Source organism: Carlito syrichta, unplaced genomic scaffold (genome assembly GCF_000164805.1).
Source record: "Carlito syrichta isolate Samal-C Ts95f unplaced genomic scaffold, Tarsius_syrichta-2.0.1 Scaffold309813, whole genome shotgun sequence".
NCBI classification, from domain to species: Eukaryota; Metazoa; Chordata; class Mammalia; order Primates; family Tarsiidae; genus Carlito; species Carlito syrichta.
This window is the reverse complement of record NW_007253909.1, coordinates 1-17249: the sequence shown is the minus strand read 5'-3', so window position 1 is coordinate 17249 and position 17249 is coordinate 1. Positions and strand designations below refer to the sequence as shown.

Genomic DNA, 17249 nt, shown 5'->3' with positions numbered 1-17249 from the left:
ATTATGAATTCATTATAAGTTCTAACACTTATCTAGAAGTTATGTAGGTGATTTATAACAGTTTTCACTAACTTAGGATAAAGATTAATTGTTAAGGTTTTTACTTAATTCAATAGTTAAAACTCTAAGTTAATGTTTATAGAGTGGGTTTTCACTGAACACATAATATTCTACTCAAACACTTTTATAATAAATTAGCTAAAAACAAAAAACAACCTTGGAGACCCGGGAAACATTACTAAAAACTTCTTTTAAGTTTTCTTTAAAAACAAACACTGAAGCCGGGCTCGGTGGCTCAGCCTATAATCCCGTGCCTTTGGGAGGCTGAGGTGAGTGGATTGCCTGAGCCCGCAGGTTTGAGACCCGCCTGGGCAGCGAGACCTCATCTCTACAATAAATCAAAAAATCAGTCGGGCATGGTAGCACATGCCTGTAATTCCGGCCTCTCGGAAGGCTGAGGCAGAAGGATCGCCGGAGCCCAGCAGGTCGAGGCTGCGGTGACCGGGAGCGGCCACTGCACTCCAGTCTGGGGGACAGAGTGAGACTCCAACCCAAAAAAACAAACAAACAAACAAAAAACAAACACTGTAGGACAAGAGAAAAGTAACAGAGACACCTGGACAAGAAAGGCAATTACAAAACTGAAAGTCATAAAAGCCCCAGAAAGAAAACTACTGTTACATGAAGAATTTTACACTTGGAAACTTTCTGAAGACAGTTCAAGGACTGTAATTTGGAACTTTGGACTAAAACTATCATTTTTGGCTTTATAAATAAGACTCACTGTCTGAATGTTTATAGGGTTCTTGGCTTGTTTGTTGCTAAGACCACTAGATGGTGGTAACTTTTAGAGGATATGTACGTGAAGGAATTTTCTTTGTCTTGTCCCTTTACAAATGGTATAAAAGCTTTCCCTTAGCTAACATTAAACGTCATCTGTTCCGGAAGGTGTCCGAGTATAATATTTTCGTCTTTTGCCTATCCATCTCTCCTTCAGGAAAACCCACGACCCTTGTGGGGCTGGACCCCTGCAGGTATCCCTTCGAGATACTGATTTCCATCTCTTTTGTATATACCTTCGATGTGGGACCATGAGTAGTTCTATTTTTACTCTTACGAGACACTTCCTTACTGTCTCCCATAACAGCTGCACCAATTTACATTCCCACCAAGAGTGAACAAAGATTCCCTTTTCTCCACATCCTCGCCAACACTTGTTATCTTGGGTCTTTTCAACAATGGTCATTCTGACAGGTGGGAGGTGACATCGCCTGGGTTTCATTTGAGTTTCATTTCCCTGACAATGAATGATGTTGAGTGTTTCTTCACATACCTGTTCAGCCCTCACAGCTAGTCACCAGTGTGTCCCCATACAGACAGCCCACCCAGCCTGCTCCATCTGAGCCTCTGGACAACCACAGAGCCTTGCCACAGGCAAGCATTTCCCAGTGGTTGGTCCACAGGCCACCAAGATTCCCAGGGGATGGGGCAAACATTTAGGAAGTTTTGCACATGCTCTAGCCTCTTCTTGGGAGTCTCACCAGTTGCATTTTCTCTTGTAATCACATGTATGCTCAGCAGTCTCTCCTTTAAAGATTCTGAGGGGTCTCACAGCATGAAAGATTGTTTCACTTTAATTTAGCATTTCCCAAACTTATTTGAGCTTAGGTGATTTTCATGTTTTGCAGAAAACCCGTGAAATTCATACAGAACAAGTGTTCCAAGGGGCACATTTTGGGAAATGCTGCTACATGGCAATCCATACCCTACGCCAATAAGACTTTCTAGTTCAAGTGTGATTTTGTAGATAGACCCCAAGGGTCCTCTCTCCAAGCATTCCTGAACAGCTGAGTCCCCAGAGTTGCTGGGCAAGGTCGAGTAAAGCTGGCACTCTCCCAGCAGTGGGGTGGGTGAAGGTTGTGGAGGTTGAAGGAAGGAGGGACTTCCCAGAGGGAAGAAAACCAAAGTGACATGGTGATTGAGTACAACACATGATCCTCACAGATCCTCTACTAAAAAAGGGCATTATTGTGGCCAGGCATGGTAGCTCTCACCTGTCACCTCAGCACTTTGGTAGGCCAAGGTGGGAGGATTGCTTGGGCCCAGGAGTTCGAGACCAGCCCGGACAATATAACAAGACCTCATTTCTACGAACTATCAGAAAAAATTCACCCCAGCTATTCAGAAGGCTGAGGTGGGAGGATTGCCTCAAATAAATAAAATGAAATAGGGCATTATTGTGACACCTGTACAGGACTGAGGCTTAGAAAGCATACTGTCCCATACTCACATTCTGGCTTTGGTGGTGGCATTAGCAGTCATGTGAAAGTCCTTCTTTGTAGGAATGTCTGGAGACAGCATTAGGGAGACTTCTCAGTCTCAAGTGATTCAGGGAAAAGCCTTCTCTGCCCTGTACATCCGAGTTGTCTATATGTTCTGATTGTCTTAAGTTTTTAAAAAGAAAGAAAAATAACTTGAAGCCAAGGTTACGGACACAGCCTTTCTGGAGTCTGGCCTCCTGCTTTCTTCCAGACAGAGTCCTGCTCTGTCTCCAGCAACCCGTCATCCTTCACGGCCATCACCACCAGGCAGGCTCTCTAAACTGTTTTCTCCAGGATGGAACAGAGTGGCACCAGGTGACCCTACTTTGGCTAGAAGCCCAACATTCTCATTTAACACTCCTAGGTGTGACAACCAAGGGAACCATTCATTTGATTGTGTTTCCCACTAACACTATCAAAATGATATTCTACATTACTTGTGGTTGTATTTGATTTGCAAACTGGTCAAGATACAAAACAGTGTATTACAGGTAAAGAACCACAAATAATTAATCTACAGCCTACCTGCAGCTTTTCCTACTGTCTTTAAAGAAAACACCCCACTCTCCAGGAGAGGACCTTCCAAGCGAGGGCCTCTCGGTGTCTGCACAGCCAGGTCACCCGCACCCAACCTGCCACCAGGATGCTAAAGTGTCTCTGTTTCCTGATGCTCTTCCAGTCTATCTTCCTCAAAAGCAAACATGGCCCTTCATGGCTCTCAGCTGCTTTCAGGGCAAGTCTCTACTCCTCACTGCGACTGTCATGGAGACTCCAAATTTCAGCCTGATTCTGCCTCCCCTCTCCTGCCCCCCCAGCCACTTTGTCCCCAACTCAACATGGTCCCCCTGCACTCACACTAAGCGTGCACCATGACTGCCTGCTCACGTCATTTTCACAGAAGAATGTTCAGAATAGACAGCAAGTTTAGCTCAAGGGCACAAGAGGCTAACTAACTACAAGTCAACCAAGTAGAGCCACAGAAATAGTGTGCATACATCTGAGTCATAGGGATTCTTCAGAATCCAAGAAAGGGGATTTCCAGAAATCTAGTTTTGTGTATATCACTTCCTTTGGCATACACACTGGTCCCTGGTAACCTGATCCCCAAGAAAAGAGGTAAGACCTATGAGCATATGCCCTTTAATTGGAATCAAACTAACCCAGAGCATTATTTTTTTTTAGTTGGCATCTCACTTTGTCACCCAAGATGGAGTGGAGTGGCATGACCACAGCTCATCACAATCTCGACCTTCTGAGCCCAGGCAATCCTTCTACCTCAGCTGCCTGAGTAGCTGGGAATACAAGCATGCACTACCACACCTAGCTAATTTTTTTATTTTTGTAGAGATGAGTTCTCACTATGTTGCCTAGTTTGGTCTGGAACTCCTGGGCTCAAGCAATCCTCCCGCCTTGGTCTCCCAAAGTGCTGAGATTACAGGTGTGAGCCACCGCACCTGGCCTCAAAGCATTCTTTTTAATGACCAGGTGGCAGGCATTCTTCCTAAAGGAATTGTCTCATGTATTATTTTAGAGGCTGATGAAGTGCAGATTTCAAATGCTTTTGAAGCATACACGGTATGAACCAGCTGTTCTCTTTGCTATGAATTTCCTTGGTGTGAGGCTTGCCTCTGTTTCATCCTATCTCCCACCCCACAGTTCTTATTCTCTTCCACCCAATGAACGATCTCAAAAAAAGGCGCACAGATAACCTATCACGAAAGTAGAGTTAAGGGGGGAACAAAAAAACAGAAAGAAAAAGAGGGGAACAGAAAATTTGGCTGAAAAAAAACTAAATATGAAAGTCCACGCTGATTAATAAAATCATTTCTCTGGAAAGAGTCTGATTCTTATTTTCTATCAGTATATGTTCTCCTAAAAATATGTGTAACAACAGCTGGCAAGGATGGCTACTCTATTTCTTTCAGCAGTTTGGGGGTAGAGATTATGGAAGTTCTTAAGAAAAGAGTCAAAGCAAATGGGCTCACACACCCTGTCTCTCCGTCCCCTAAGGGCTAGATATAAGCAGGCAGCCCATGGCACAGACAGCATACCTCTTGACCATCATGTTGACCAAGTGGGCCAGCAGATCCAGCAAATGTCCCTTTTCAGAGAGAGCTTTCCAGGTCTCAGCAGGAGGTGGGAATGGCTTGGAGAACAGCCCCGAGATAGGATGCCCAAGGACCAGCAACTCACTCTTTGGTCTTAATGTAAACCTTCATAAAATCCTGGGCTGTCTTCCTTGGGAGATGTATGGCAAAATCCTTAATAAAAGGAGAAAAGCAACTCCAATAGGATCATTAAAAATTGAGATGGCAGAAAGGCTGGTGACTCTAGAAAGTCTGGCTTTAGCACCATGGTGACTTTCTGCTCTCATGTTAACATGAAGAGAGCTTGCAATTACTGATTAGTAATTTTAAGATGAAAACTTGGTGCATTTACTCAAGAGAAAACACCCCCTTGTGAGCTCACATTGCACAGAACGCAGCTTTATAGTATCTCTGGAACTGAAATTCCAGATCACTATTTTGGTGAACAGGACACGCCCCAGATCTGCTTGGAGAAAACAGAGAAACTGATCTAGAAAAAGCTGAGGGGATGCAGACTGGACCCAGAATTAACATCTGCAACTGGGAAGATGCCAGAGAAAACTCAGGTGCTGCCTCACGACAAAAGGGTCAGTGAGAACACGAAAGCTAGAACCCCCATTCCAGCATTTTTGGAACTTAACAGGAAGAAAAGACAGACAACTAGCTCAGTAACTTCTCAGTATCAATAAAACAGGAACACCCCATTAATAATTTATCTTTTATTGAAATTGTTGAATACTTTATATTACAGTAAAGTTGATTGGAAAAAAAAATGAAGAGAAAAATCAATTTTAAAAAATACACTCATGTTGAAATCAAATAAGCCAGCCAAACCGGTCCAAACCAAGGGATTCTGCAGGACAGTTTGCTTTTCAGTATATGAATACCACTGAGTCTATATACAATTCTACAATGCGAGAAAAGTCGTTCGCGAAATGCATCTGGGAAGGAGCTGGCCGCCGGTGGCGGCACCAGCCACACCCTCCCTTCCTGCCAGACCGAGTCGCTGCCTCAGCCTCCCTCCAGCATGAATCCACGTGCCAGGCAAAGGGCAAGGTGCTGGCCCGTCGTTTTCATGCAATTTCTGTAAAGTCACACACTGTGCAAATTAAGGCTTCTCATAGGTCGGATGGTGGATAAACACTTTTTTTCTTAAAAAAATAAGCACAGTTAAGGTGGTATCATGAGAACCTGAAGAGATGAGACCTATACCCCAAATCTGGAAAAAACTGATTTTCTCGGACACCTCAACTCCACTCATCCACACACACGCATCGATCTTTGGGTGGGCTGTCTGAATTCACCAGCCGGCGAAAGAAATACTGACGAATGTGCTTTGTGCACCTAGAATGGAGGATGTCATGCAAAAAGCTGCAGCCATTCCTGGCTAGAGGCATAGACAAGTGAACCCTCCAGAACCTGGGCACTTGAGACCCTGCGTGCGTGTGTTTTAAGAAACAGAAAACAAAAGAGAAGAGAGACAGAATGAGTACTCCAACTCAGGGGACACACTAATGACCAGTTTCAAATTCCACAAGAAACTGTCTGCACGCTGACAGTCTCCCCTTCTCAGAACAGATAAACCGGTGCGTTACAACCCTGCAGGCAGGAAGAAACTGAGCTGTTTTCTTTTTTCCTTTTTCGCAAACCTGAGTAATTGTCAAAGTCAATAAATAGGGGGAGAGAATCAAAATGCTAAAATATAATGGGATCAAATACCCTATGGGGCCTAAAGCAGCAAGGGTTTTTTTCAAATACAGCCCTCTGTTCTGAGATGCGTCTGGCCTTATGCGTTTATATGAGAACTTGGGGCAAAACCCTGGGCACGAGGTAGCGCCCTGTGGCCAATATGACCGTGCCTTCTTCCAATGACTGTAAACAATCCTGAAGGAGCAGGGCCTGACCTCCTTCACCCTCTCCCCCATTGCAAAAACTCTTCCCTTTGAAACAGTTTTTGTTAAAGGCAAAATTATAGAAGCATCGAGTGGAAGTCTTATTTGGTTGGAGGTGCTTGGCTGTCCCGCGGCTCCATGGTCTCTGGCAGGCACCGCGGCATCAGATGTGTAAGAGGTCCTCGTCGCTGTCGTCATGGAAGGACACCAGCTGGCTGGAGGCCACCGTCTTCTGTGCAGGCCTGGGCTTCCCCCCTTTTCTCACCTTCTCACCCCCGACCAGCCCTGCCCTGTCGTCCTCCCGCTCCTGGAGGGCCTTCCTTGGTGTGTTTCTCACCGGGTGGGAGCTTTCTCCCTTGCCCGAGTGAACTTTCACCTCTGGGATGGTCAGAACCTCATCCTCGCTGTCCTGGTCATCCCCATGCAGAGAGCCAAGGGCCTCGGTTTTCACGGACTTGGTGGTGATATGGCCGTTCTCCTGGCCCTCCTTCCCCGGTCTCGGGGTAGGCAGCTGGATCTCTTCCATAAGCCACTCAGTTTCATTCTCATCTGTCTCTTCTTCCTTGTTCACCTGCCAGAGATCAACAGCAGAGTCCACGTGAGACCCTTTGAAGACCCTCTGTGATTCTCTTTCCACGATCCACCCCAAGCTGGGGGCCCTTTCTGCTGGCATGAGCGGGGGAGCTAGCCCACTGCTCACCAGGATCACAGCATCTCGTCTCCAGATCCCCACCTGGGACAGGAAGGTAAGGGTGGGCAGCACCTGCCTGCTCTTACTTAGAACCAAGGCAGGATGGCTGTGGGAGTGGCGGGAGCTGGCATTGGGCAGAAGACTCAAAGACAAAGGCAGGGCCAAGCAGGAGGTGTTCAAAATGACCCAGACTGGGAAAGGAGACCAATGACAGGTCAGCAGAGACCAGAGAGAAGGGGTTCTTCCTGGCCCCTCCTCTATAGCAAGGTGTAGCAGAGGAAGGCACAGATGCTATGGAGGAAATCCACAGGTGGGACTTGGATCCATACTCTTTCGACAGAAAGCAGTTTGGCAATACTTATCAGAGCCACAAACATGATTTATGCCCTTTGATCCAGGTAATTTTCTGGAAATTTATCGGAAAGAAATCATCCAATTGCTGGATGCACAAATATCTTTATTACCATGATTTTTTGTTTTTTTTTTTTAAAGAATAGCCAAAAAAGTGGAAACAACCCAAATACTTTTAAGGAAATCAGGTGCAACCACAGTGAGAGAAACTTAAAGGAAAAAAAGACCAAAAAATTTGTTAGGCTCAGTGGTTAAGGCAGTGGGTACTGGTATCCTTTCCTACCTCACACTGCCTGTGTGATGGTTCTCCCTGCACCACTGAGGTTCAAGGACAAGGAAAGACCAGCATGAAGCCATGCGAAAGAAGCCCCAAGACTTTTTGCAGAAAGTTACCTTTGAGTATTTGTAGGACACGTTTGAACTTCTTCTACAGCAATTCGTTAGTTTATTCATCATTATTTCCCTATAAAAAAACAGATTATAATTACCCCATGGCAGAAGGAGCCCCACCCCTGGCAGCACCACCCTGGCTACACTTCCCCCACAATCGTGGCCCTCCAAGCAGCAAACATTTTCAACAACAAATGACCTGTGACAATAGTCTGTGACATGAGGGTTATAAACTGATGCATCTGTTGTGACTCAGTGCAAAGAACATGGGCTTTGGAATCCGACAGACAAGGACTCCAATCCTGTTCAGTGGTGAGGTCTAAAACAAGTTAATGTTTAGGCGTCCACGTTTTCACGAGTGAATCTGGTAGGACCACACCTGCCACTCTCTCAGGGCTGATGTCTACCTGACACGTGATGTGAAAACCTGCTTGGCAGTCACATGATGAATGATAAGCCCTTTCATCCAATAAAGTAGAGCGAAAGGATGCCATCACACCTGATACACAGCAGGCGCCTAATAAATGCTTGCTGTTATAATGGAGGGTAAGGCAGAGGGGGTAGCTGATCAGCAGGAAGCTGCCCAAGAAATGTGCTGCTGAATGTCCTACCAATCTTTGGACACAATAAACCAAAACTCCCAGAAGCCGCAGGGACGGGCCGACAAACCATGAATGTCCGTGGAGTGAGGCCTTGTAAGTGCCTCAGCCCTGGTCAAACAGTATACCCTAGTCACAGAGTGCAGACATTTAAAACACAAAATGCCGGAGACTGCTTCCATCTCTCTAAGCACCTTAAAACCCTGCTGTTTTGCAACGCTCACCACCAGGCCCGCTGCCTCACTCACCTCCTCTCCTTTTTGTAGAGCAGCAGCGTCAGCAGGCAGCCAGTCAGTGCCACCAGCAGCAGGCTGAGGACTGCCCCGACCGCCTGGCTCCGCTCGGAGAGCCCCTTGTGCGCCGGCCTGCTGTCCCCAGGACTCTCGTTGTCAAAGCCCACCCTGCAAGGAACACAAGAAAGGAGCAGTGTTGTGGGGGGGGAGGGAGCCTGTTGCTGAGGTTATGGCCTCAGAACCCCCAACGCAGGGGCAGCCTGGACTGGACAGATGCCATGTGATTCCCACTCCAGACCAGAAAGCAAGATCCACTCGACATGGAAAACGGCAGTGCTCACTTTTCTGATAACAAATTTAAGGCCAGGGCATTGGAAAACAGGCTGGAAGGCACCACCACAAGCTTCATGCTATGTCACTGGCTCAGCAGTGGGGAGGGTAAGCAGATGGGAAGGCTTCAGCCTCCCAGGGCAGGTCACCCCACGACACGGCTCAAGCTGGGCAATGGCCGTTCTGCAGCAGAAACTCTGAGGACCTGCTGGCCACACTCCTCTCCCAGCACCAAAGCGCTTTCCTCTGGATTTATTCTGGGAAGCAGCAGCGAGCACAGCCCAGGGCACAGCACTCCAAGGAGCAGTCACAGGATAGTGCTCTACTGGGCACCGCCTCCACTGTGCCTCCTTTCCCCAAGTCTATTCTGTCTTCCCTGGAAGAGATTGGCGAAAACACACAGCTATTTCGCCAGCAAAAATTCCTACCCAAGGCCAACATTTATGCTGAGAAAACCAGCATATTATCATGACATTGAACATTCAAGGAAAGCTGTGAAACAGTAACATAAAATGAGATACAAAGGAACTGGCTTCCATTTCTGCTCAGAGAACAACCTGTGTGTAACTCTCCTAATCTTCTGCCCCCACTCCGTGATGTGGGGTCACCCACAGAGAAACAGAATCACATAACAGAAATTATTCCCCACCCAGAGAAGGCAAACTGCAGCGACGAGAAATACCCAGACTGCTGGTGTAAGAAAGAGGCAACTTCAAAAAGCCACACACGTGATGAAGTTGAATGCCAAAGACGCTGCTGTTCATTTAGAATTACGGTCAGTTTGACTCTAAAATAATTCAAATAATTGGATCGGAGAGCAACCAACCGACCAACAAGTTGGCCACATAAGGGTGACTGCTGTGATCGCAGTTTGGCTTAAGCCAAACAATCTTGTTCTAAAACATAAGACAAGAAACAGAAGAAGAGCTCGGTGTTAGTTTTATGTTGCACGCTCCGTTAAACTCTGCTCAGGAGGAAACACCACTGTGATACACAAACGTTGACAATTCCACGGCCATTCTTTCTTGAAGCCAGAAACCAACACCACCCAGAATCAGCACAGGCCAGTCAGAAACTCATTAGATGCACCCAAGAGATTTCCATCATCACTCAACTCTAAGCATGTTTTTATTTCTATCTTGATTTCTTCTTTGAATCATAGACTGTTGGAAGTGTGTTTTAGTTTCCAAATGAATTTATATTTTTCAGTTGTTTGTTCTTGGTTTACAACTTAAACTGTGTGTGTAGTTAATATGGGACCAATGTTTAGAAATTCACCTACTTGCCTACCTCATGGTGAACTCCGACAAAGTTTTATAAATGGCTCGTGAGTTTCAACTGCTGGGAACAATTCTATGTAAGCACTGTATAAGACTTAATATTAAATTCAGTTTTTCCCTTGTATTTTCCCAATCTTTCCAAAAGCCTTCCTTTTTGTCTTCTTGGTCCAGCAATCATTAAAAGATGGGGATTTTTATTTTCTTCCTATGTGTGGTCTTGTCAATTTCTGCTTTACACTCAGAGGCTTTTTTATTAGGCTGAGGTAAGTTGACGATTCTTGTATCCTCCTAGTAAACTGACCCTTTTAGAATTATAATAACCCTCTTTATTCCTAATATTTTCCCTTAATATCCTATTTTATCTGACATTAATGTAACTTCAACTTTCTTTCATCACTATACTTCTGATGCATCTTTTCTTAGCCTTTGGTCTCTTCTGTTTCCTTGTTTAGGTACAGTCCCTGTAAATAGAGCTATTTTCTAAGTCCAATTTGACAATTTGTCTTTTCGTTGGCAAGTCAAGTTCATTTATCCTTATTCTGACTAGTGATATATTCTGACTAGTGATATACCACCTTAGGCTGGAATTTCTACTTGTCTGGTTTTGTTATGCTTTTTTCCTTTTGTGTTTTCTTTTGGGACGTAAGTTTTATTTCTCTTTTTCTTCTCTACTCTTTTGGAAGTTATACATTATATTTCTTTTAGTTGTTATTCTTGAAATATTGGCATGTACACCAAGACAAAAAAATCTAAAATTAATCAATGTCTTCCAAACAATAGTAAACTCTTTTTCTTTCTTCCTTTCAAGAAAATGAGATGGCAGGTCCTCAAATAATGTTGTTTCCTTCAACATTGTTTCATTATAACATTTTATGAGAAAAAAATTGGTTTCATTATGTTGCTTCACTTACCACTGCAGTTCCCAAGAACCTATCAATGATGTTAAGCGAAGACTTACTGTGTCTTAGTCTTTCTTAAATTATTTTCTAATACAACAAAACAGCTTCCCCTGAAGCTTTTAGTCTTTTCCTCTACAGCTGCTATTCTGATATTTCATAATTGTGTGGATCTTCCTGTCATGTTAACTAGTGGGCCCCTCCCATCTGGAGATGCCTTTTTTTTTTTTTTTTTTACTTTGTGGAAGTTATTTTACATAAGTTATTTTACATAAGTCTAAGTACATAAACACTGATTATTGCTTTTTTGTTATTTTACATAAGTCTAAGTACATAAACACTGATTATTGCTTTAACCAAAAATTGTGAAATGACCATTTTGGGAAAGTAGGAGGAAGATGTAAGAGAGCTTAATCTTCATCCAGCCTTGCAGGAAGTCACAGATGAAAAACAAAATGTTCATTTAAAACACTGAGGTTAATTCCAAAAGAAACATCTACAAGAACTAAAAATCACCACCTATTAGGGTACTAATTGCTACTTGTTTGTTATATCTATTTTATTTTTAAATGTATAGCACTTTGATAAAGTAAAAAATAATAACGACTGCAGCACTGCTGTGTTCACCCTGAGTGGCAGCTGCAACCCTCACCAACCAGTCTGGCTGGCCCAGCTTGAGGAGGAAAAGTCAGGAACCCGCCTCCAACATGAGGAGTTTGTGCTACTGGTGTGAATTTTTGTTTTACTTTTTTTAAGAGTCTTCATTACTTTATCCATGTGTTAAGGGAACTTGAGCAACTCTTGTTCCTGATGTTTTAAACATGATAAAAAGCAAGGTCTCGGGCAGAGGAGGAGGAGAGAGGAAGGTGGAGTAGCAAGAGGTGGTGACAGAGCCCGGCAGGGGCAGCACCGGCACCGCACATGAGCACAACACTGGCCAGTGCGAGGGGAGTGGCACGAGGAGGGGTCAGCTGCTGCCACTGCCTTGCCTTTGTCCTCTGGCCACGCTGGGTATTGCTGCTGGGAAGCCTCGGCCCCAGTTTTCTTTACTGCCAGAAAGAAAAAAACTTGATATCTTGCCTTCTGGAAGTTCATTAAAAGTCTCCAATCAGGGATGTCTTTCAGATTTGGACAGCAAGTTGAGGAGCAACGAGACCCAACAGGACAAATATTGGGTCAAATACTGGAAATAAAATCCGCCAGTTCAGACTAGTGCTTCTGGGGCAAGTCTGCCACCAGCAAGTCCTAGTGCTTTGCTTTGTAAAAGGCCACTTTCATGAATTTCAAGAGAGTACCCTGGGACTGCTTTTCTAAGCCAAACTGTATGTCTTTATGACACGACCATAAAGGTTGAAATGTGGGGTACAGCTGGCCAAGAACGGTACCATAGGCTAGCCCCAATGTACTGCAGAGGAGCATAAACCGCCATAGCTGCATATGATATCGCACATGAGAAGTCCTCTACAAGAGCAAAAAATTGGGTTAAAGAACTTCAGAAGCAAGAAAAGCCTAACACTGTCATAGCTTTATCAGAAAACAAGGTTGATCTAGCAAATAAAAGAGCTGTAGACTTCCTGGAAGCACAGTCCTATGCAGATGACAACGGTTTATCATTCATGGAGACATGAGCTTAAGTATCAGTGAATGTAACTGAAATATTCATGGCAATAGCTAAAAAATTGCCTAACAATGAACCACAGAATCCAGGGGAAAATTCAACCAGAGAAAAAGGAGGAGACTTTACTGAACACACACAACCAACCAGGAGTCAGTGTTGTAGTAACTAGACCTCCAGTTTGAGCTAGCTGGAATATTCTTCTGTTTTCTAAAAGTTAATGAAAGTGGAATTGGAGCATTTAACCAGCCCAGTATGACTTCCAAAAAGAAGAGACTCATGATAGAGTCAAGTTTCTAACACAGAATTATTTTAAGTGTTTTGAACTTAATTTTTAATAACATGCATGTGTCCCTCTGACTAATGTTTCAGCAACAGGAAGGGAAAATGAGAACTATGTGTACACTTGTTTCATTAAAAGGTTAGGAATAATAACTTCTCATCACTAGGGAACATAGACAAACGACCGTCTTGACCACACAGTTAACCAGCCAGTTTCTTCACACTGGTACAGCAGTCACTTATGACACAGATTTGGAACTGATTAATTTGGGTTTTCCAAAAACCGTTTTGGAAAGGGCTCCTAAAGTTTTACTTAGCTACACTATTCAGGCAAGTGGTAGTTTCTTCTGGTACTTATATCTGAAAAGTGTACATTGTGCATTTTAGTAAATTAACCATAAGAAAACAGTCCCACATCTTTGGGAGGGGTGAAGAGGAGAGAGAATAAACATTAGTGGCATCTGAATTATAGCCAGTTTTATTATTTTTAAAATGGGGTAGAAGTTGAATGCAACTCCATCTTGTTTTAGGGATATGAGAACTTACAGGGATATGAGAACTGATAAATGTATCTTAATGGGTTGTGTTTCCATCAACCATGTGAGCTTGTCAACAGAAATGAAACAAACCAGGTGCCTGTGATTTCTATTTAATCACTGCTGGCCATCACACAGGTTTTGTTATTTGGGGGCAGGGAGGTTTCCTTTTGACATAATAGAGTTAATGCACTAACAATTATATATATTCAAATTGGATTATTTTAAATGCAATCTTCAGTTGTACTGTAAATACTGCATTGTAGTCTCCATATATATAATACTTTTCTGTAATATTTGAGGGTCACTTAAAAGTATAAAAAATGTACAGTTACTAAAACAGCTAATTCATTCTTTCTCTCCACCCCTGAAAGGAAGTAGCTCCAGTTGTTCCTACTTGGCTAGAACCATCATTAAACAATGTACCCAAAATTTGTGACATAAAGTGTTGCAAAGTGTTAGTAACAATCTAGCAGCCTTGTTTTCCAAAGTTCATTTTATTTTGATCAGTTCAGTATATTGCACTAATTATTATTTTAGGTATTATCATTATATGAATTCTACCATGTGTCAGAGATGATTTCATCTATTTGAGTGTTAGATTGCTAGGAGAACTTCTGTATTTATAATAATGCAGAATTAAGAAAAATGGTTCACCTGTATTTACTTTTATATTGAGGTGCTAAGGAATAAAGTGGTATTAGAAAACAAAAACAAAAAAACGAGGGCTTCTGTGCAATCTTTCTCTCTGGCATTAGAGTAAAACCCAAAGTCCTGTAAACTGTGCCTTTCTCATTCACAGGAAGTCGAACTCCAAATACCCAAACCTGACAGGACCTCGGGCCTGGGCTGGTCTCCTCCAAACCAACACACAAGACCAGCTGCCGTGTCAGGAGGCAGGATTCACCTCATGGCATTTCACCTCTCAATGACAGAGAAGGCAGAAAAAGTTCATTTTTAAGTTTTATCTATTCTTTAAAATTCACATTTTGATTTTTTAACAAAGAACTTCCATTGTAATTCTTATATTTTGTAATGACCTCAACAGAACATCATAAAATTCAGAAGGTGAAAGTACCAAAAGAGAAATCTGAACCAAAAACCTCTTTCCATAATTTGCAGCCAGGAGTCCTTACGTCCATGTCCCTAGAATAACTTAGAACAAAGCTGACTGCTTTTGCTGAGCTGGTACCCATAGGTAAGTAAAATTTAAAACCAAAAAAAAACTGTTTTAAGATATAAGACATGTGATCTGAATTTCCCCATTATCCCTACCACGGCTGCCTGCTGACTCTAAGATTCCTTTTTCAGGAAATGAAGGAAACAATTAGAAGGTAAAAATTCATTTTCCTCCTGATCTTAAAGCCTTGGAACAGAGAATAAAAAGCTCGTGTAAAATGGTGGGCTGGGGGAATGAGGAAGAAAATAAATCCAAGAGGAAAGCGATGGATAACAGGTTGTTCTGGGCAAAGGGACACAGACAGCCACATGGAGGTGCCACCTTCTTCAGGGCATAAACACGACCCTTGTCGCCATGAAAATCCAGCCTAGGCAGATTCTCAGATCTGCAGAATAAGATTTTCATTCATTCCAACACAGAAAAAACTTCCCTCAAATCAAAGTGAAGCTTTACTATACAATTATTTGTATTAGGACATACAGAAAAGATGCTCTGAGCATATAAAGAGAGGGCCCAGTGGCTACCCACCTCCCAGGAGTGAAAGAGAGGAAAGCAGCAATGGGGGAGGGAGCAGGATCAAGCTGGCGCTCTGGCTGGACCCTGTTCAGGGCACAGTGGGCACAAAGGAAGCACGGCCATTGCTATGGGGCTGGCAGGAAGTAGTGATGCTGGGGTAGACCAAAAATAAATAGCAGGATGCTGATCATCGCAGGAGCTGGGTGCGGGCTATGTGGGGTCCCATTTTTCCATGTTCTCTAGTTTTTGTGCATGCTTGAGTATTTCACAATAAAACATTGGGCAGGGGAACCACACATGCACTTATCCACACACTAAGATCCAAGAGACGTTGTGGCGCACAACTGCTAAGTGTCGGGACACCGTACTCACTCCAAAGGACACACGGCTGAGGTGTACCACGAGAACAGGTACTGGCAGTCGGCAGTCTCGTGACTGAACTCAGGAATCCCATCCCTCACCAGGGGGTCACAGTGGAAGAAGATGGTGGAAGAGACAGACTTGGTCTTATCCTTTCCGCACTTAGAGGAAGAGGCAAACACGACATCCAGATCGTCATCTGTCAAACAGGAGGGGACACACAAGCACAGCACATTACCATCCCTGTTCTCCAACAGGCCAGGGTGATCTCTTTACAGTCTGTAAAAAGTCTGCAAAGACTTAAAGTCAGACATAAGAAGATTTCATCCATTGCCTACATGCATTCTGTCTTCACAACATACTCCACTCATGTTTATGAAGCCCCCGGTCAGCGTGAAGCTTGAAAAGCTGTTTGGGTTGCTGGGGCCTGTCAGAGTTTTTGAACTGTGTTAAAACAAGGTTGGAGCCAGGTGCGGTGGCTCATGCCTATAATCCCAGCACTTTTGGAGATGGAGGTGAGAGGACTGCTTGAGTCCAGAGGTTCGAGACCAGCCTGGGAAACTAGGTGAGATTTCACAATAAATCAAAAAATTAGCCAGGCGTGGTGGCATGCGCCTATGGTTCCAGCTACTTGGAAGGTTGAAGCAGAAGGATCACATGAATCCAGCAGGTCGAGACTGTGATGGCCATGAGCGTGCCACTGCCCTCCAGCCTGGGCGACAGAGTGAGACTCCTACTTAAAGTAAACAACAAAAAACAAAAACAACCAACCAAAAAAAAAAACAACCCAAACTTCAGCTATCCTTCTCTGCATAACAAGGTGCCTTGAAGGTTTTTAAGCAATCCTTCCTTCTGTCAACAAACATTTACCAAGCGATTCCTATGGCCCAGGCACTGAGGAGACAGGACAGAGAGGGCGCCACACATGACAGGCAACACTGGACTCTGAATTGCTGGATGACACACTGAAGCATGAGGAACGCAGAATAGAGACACCCGGGTGTGACCCCGTGACGTGGGACTGCAAAAGTGGGTGAGGCCTAGCTCCAACCAAGCACAGAAAACAGAATGCTCCCATCCCCAGCCCTTCAGGGGTGGTGGGGGAGCATCTCAGTTCTGCAACGGGGACAGCAATGCTGACCTACCTTCCCTCCACTGGGTGCTGCTGCTCTAGCAATAACCCATTACCAGAGCACGGAAGCACCTGCTCCTTCCCGGCTGCAACCACTGGGAGAGCAGCCTCCTTCCCTCTCAGGGACCCTCATGGCCCTTTTACATCAAAGTATGCTGGGGTTTTTTAAAACACACTTAACTTTTTTAGAAGTTGATACATTCACACGGCTCAAAAATCAAAGTATGAAAGGTATACAGTGAAAAACTAGCTGTTTAAGACAAAAGTTGCTCTTCAGGAATATTCTTTCATGGACAAGAAGAAACAAAGGCCAACACCTCTACTAGCTCAGCATAAAAGCTCAGTTCACACCCACTGCTGACAGGCAGGCCAGCTTCTCACAACCTTTTCCTTTTAGCTGTCTGACAAACATGACATTGCTTACCTTTCTCTAAGATTATGTGAATATAATTTAATTTGAATTTCAAGATGGGGAAGTACTGTGCTCGAAACCAAATCAAGGTAATTACCATGCACACCCCTGCCTCTACTCCCACCTCAGAACCACTGGATCAGACC

General features: G+C 44.0%; 1 protein-coding gene and 1 pseudogene across 2 annotated transcripts; one reads left to right on the top strand and one right to left on the bottom strand.

The window, feature by feature from the left end:
* Positions 1-5112: 5112 nt before the first annotated feature.
* Positions 5113-15758, bottom strand: LOC103270366 (cation-independent mannose-6-phosphate receptor-like; the record flags this gene model as incomplete). Its single annotated transcript, XM_021717501.1, has 4 exons — positions 5113-6871; positions 7736-7805; positions 8580-8732; positions 15572-15758. Coding segments are annotated over 4 exons (818 nt in total), but the record flags the coding sequence as incomplete, so codon positions are not given.
* On the top strand, positions 8885-13206 carry LOC103270365 (annotated as a pseudogene). Its single transcript, XR_002482531.1, has 3 exons — positions 8885-9002; positions 9509-9669; positions 12196-13206. The product of XR_002482531.1 is annotated as a ras-related protein Rab-5A pseudogene (transcript).
* Positions 15759-17249: the final 1491 nt, after the last annotated feature.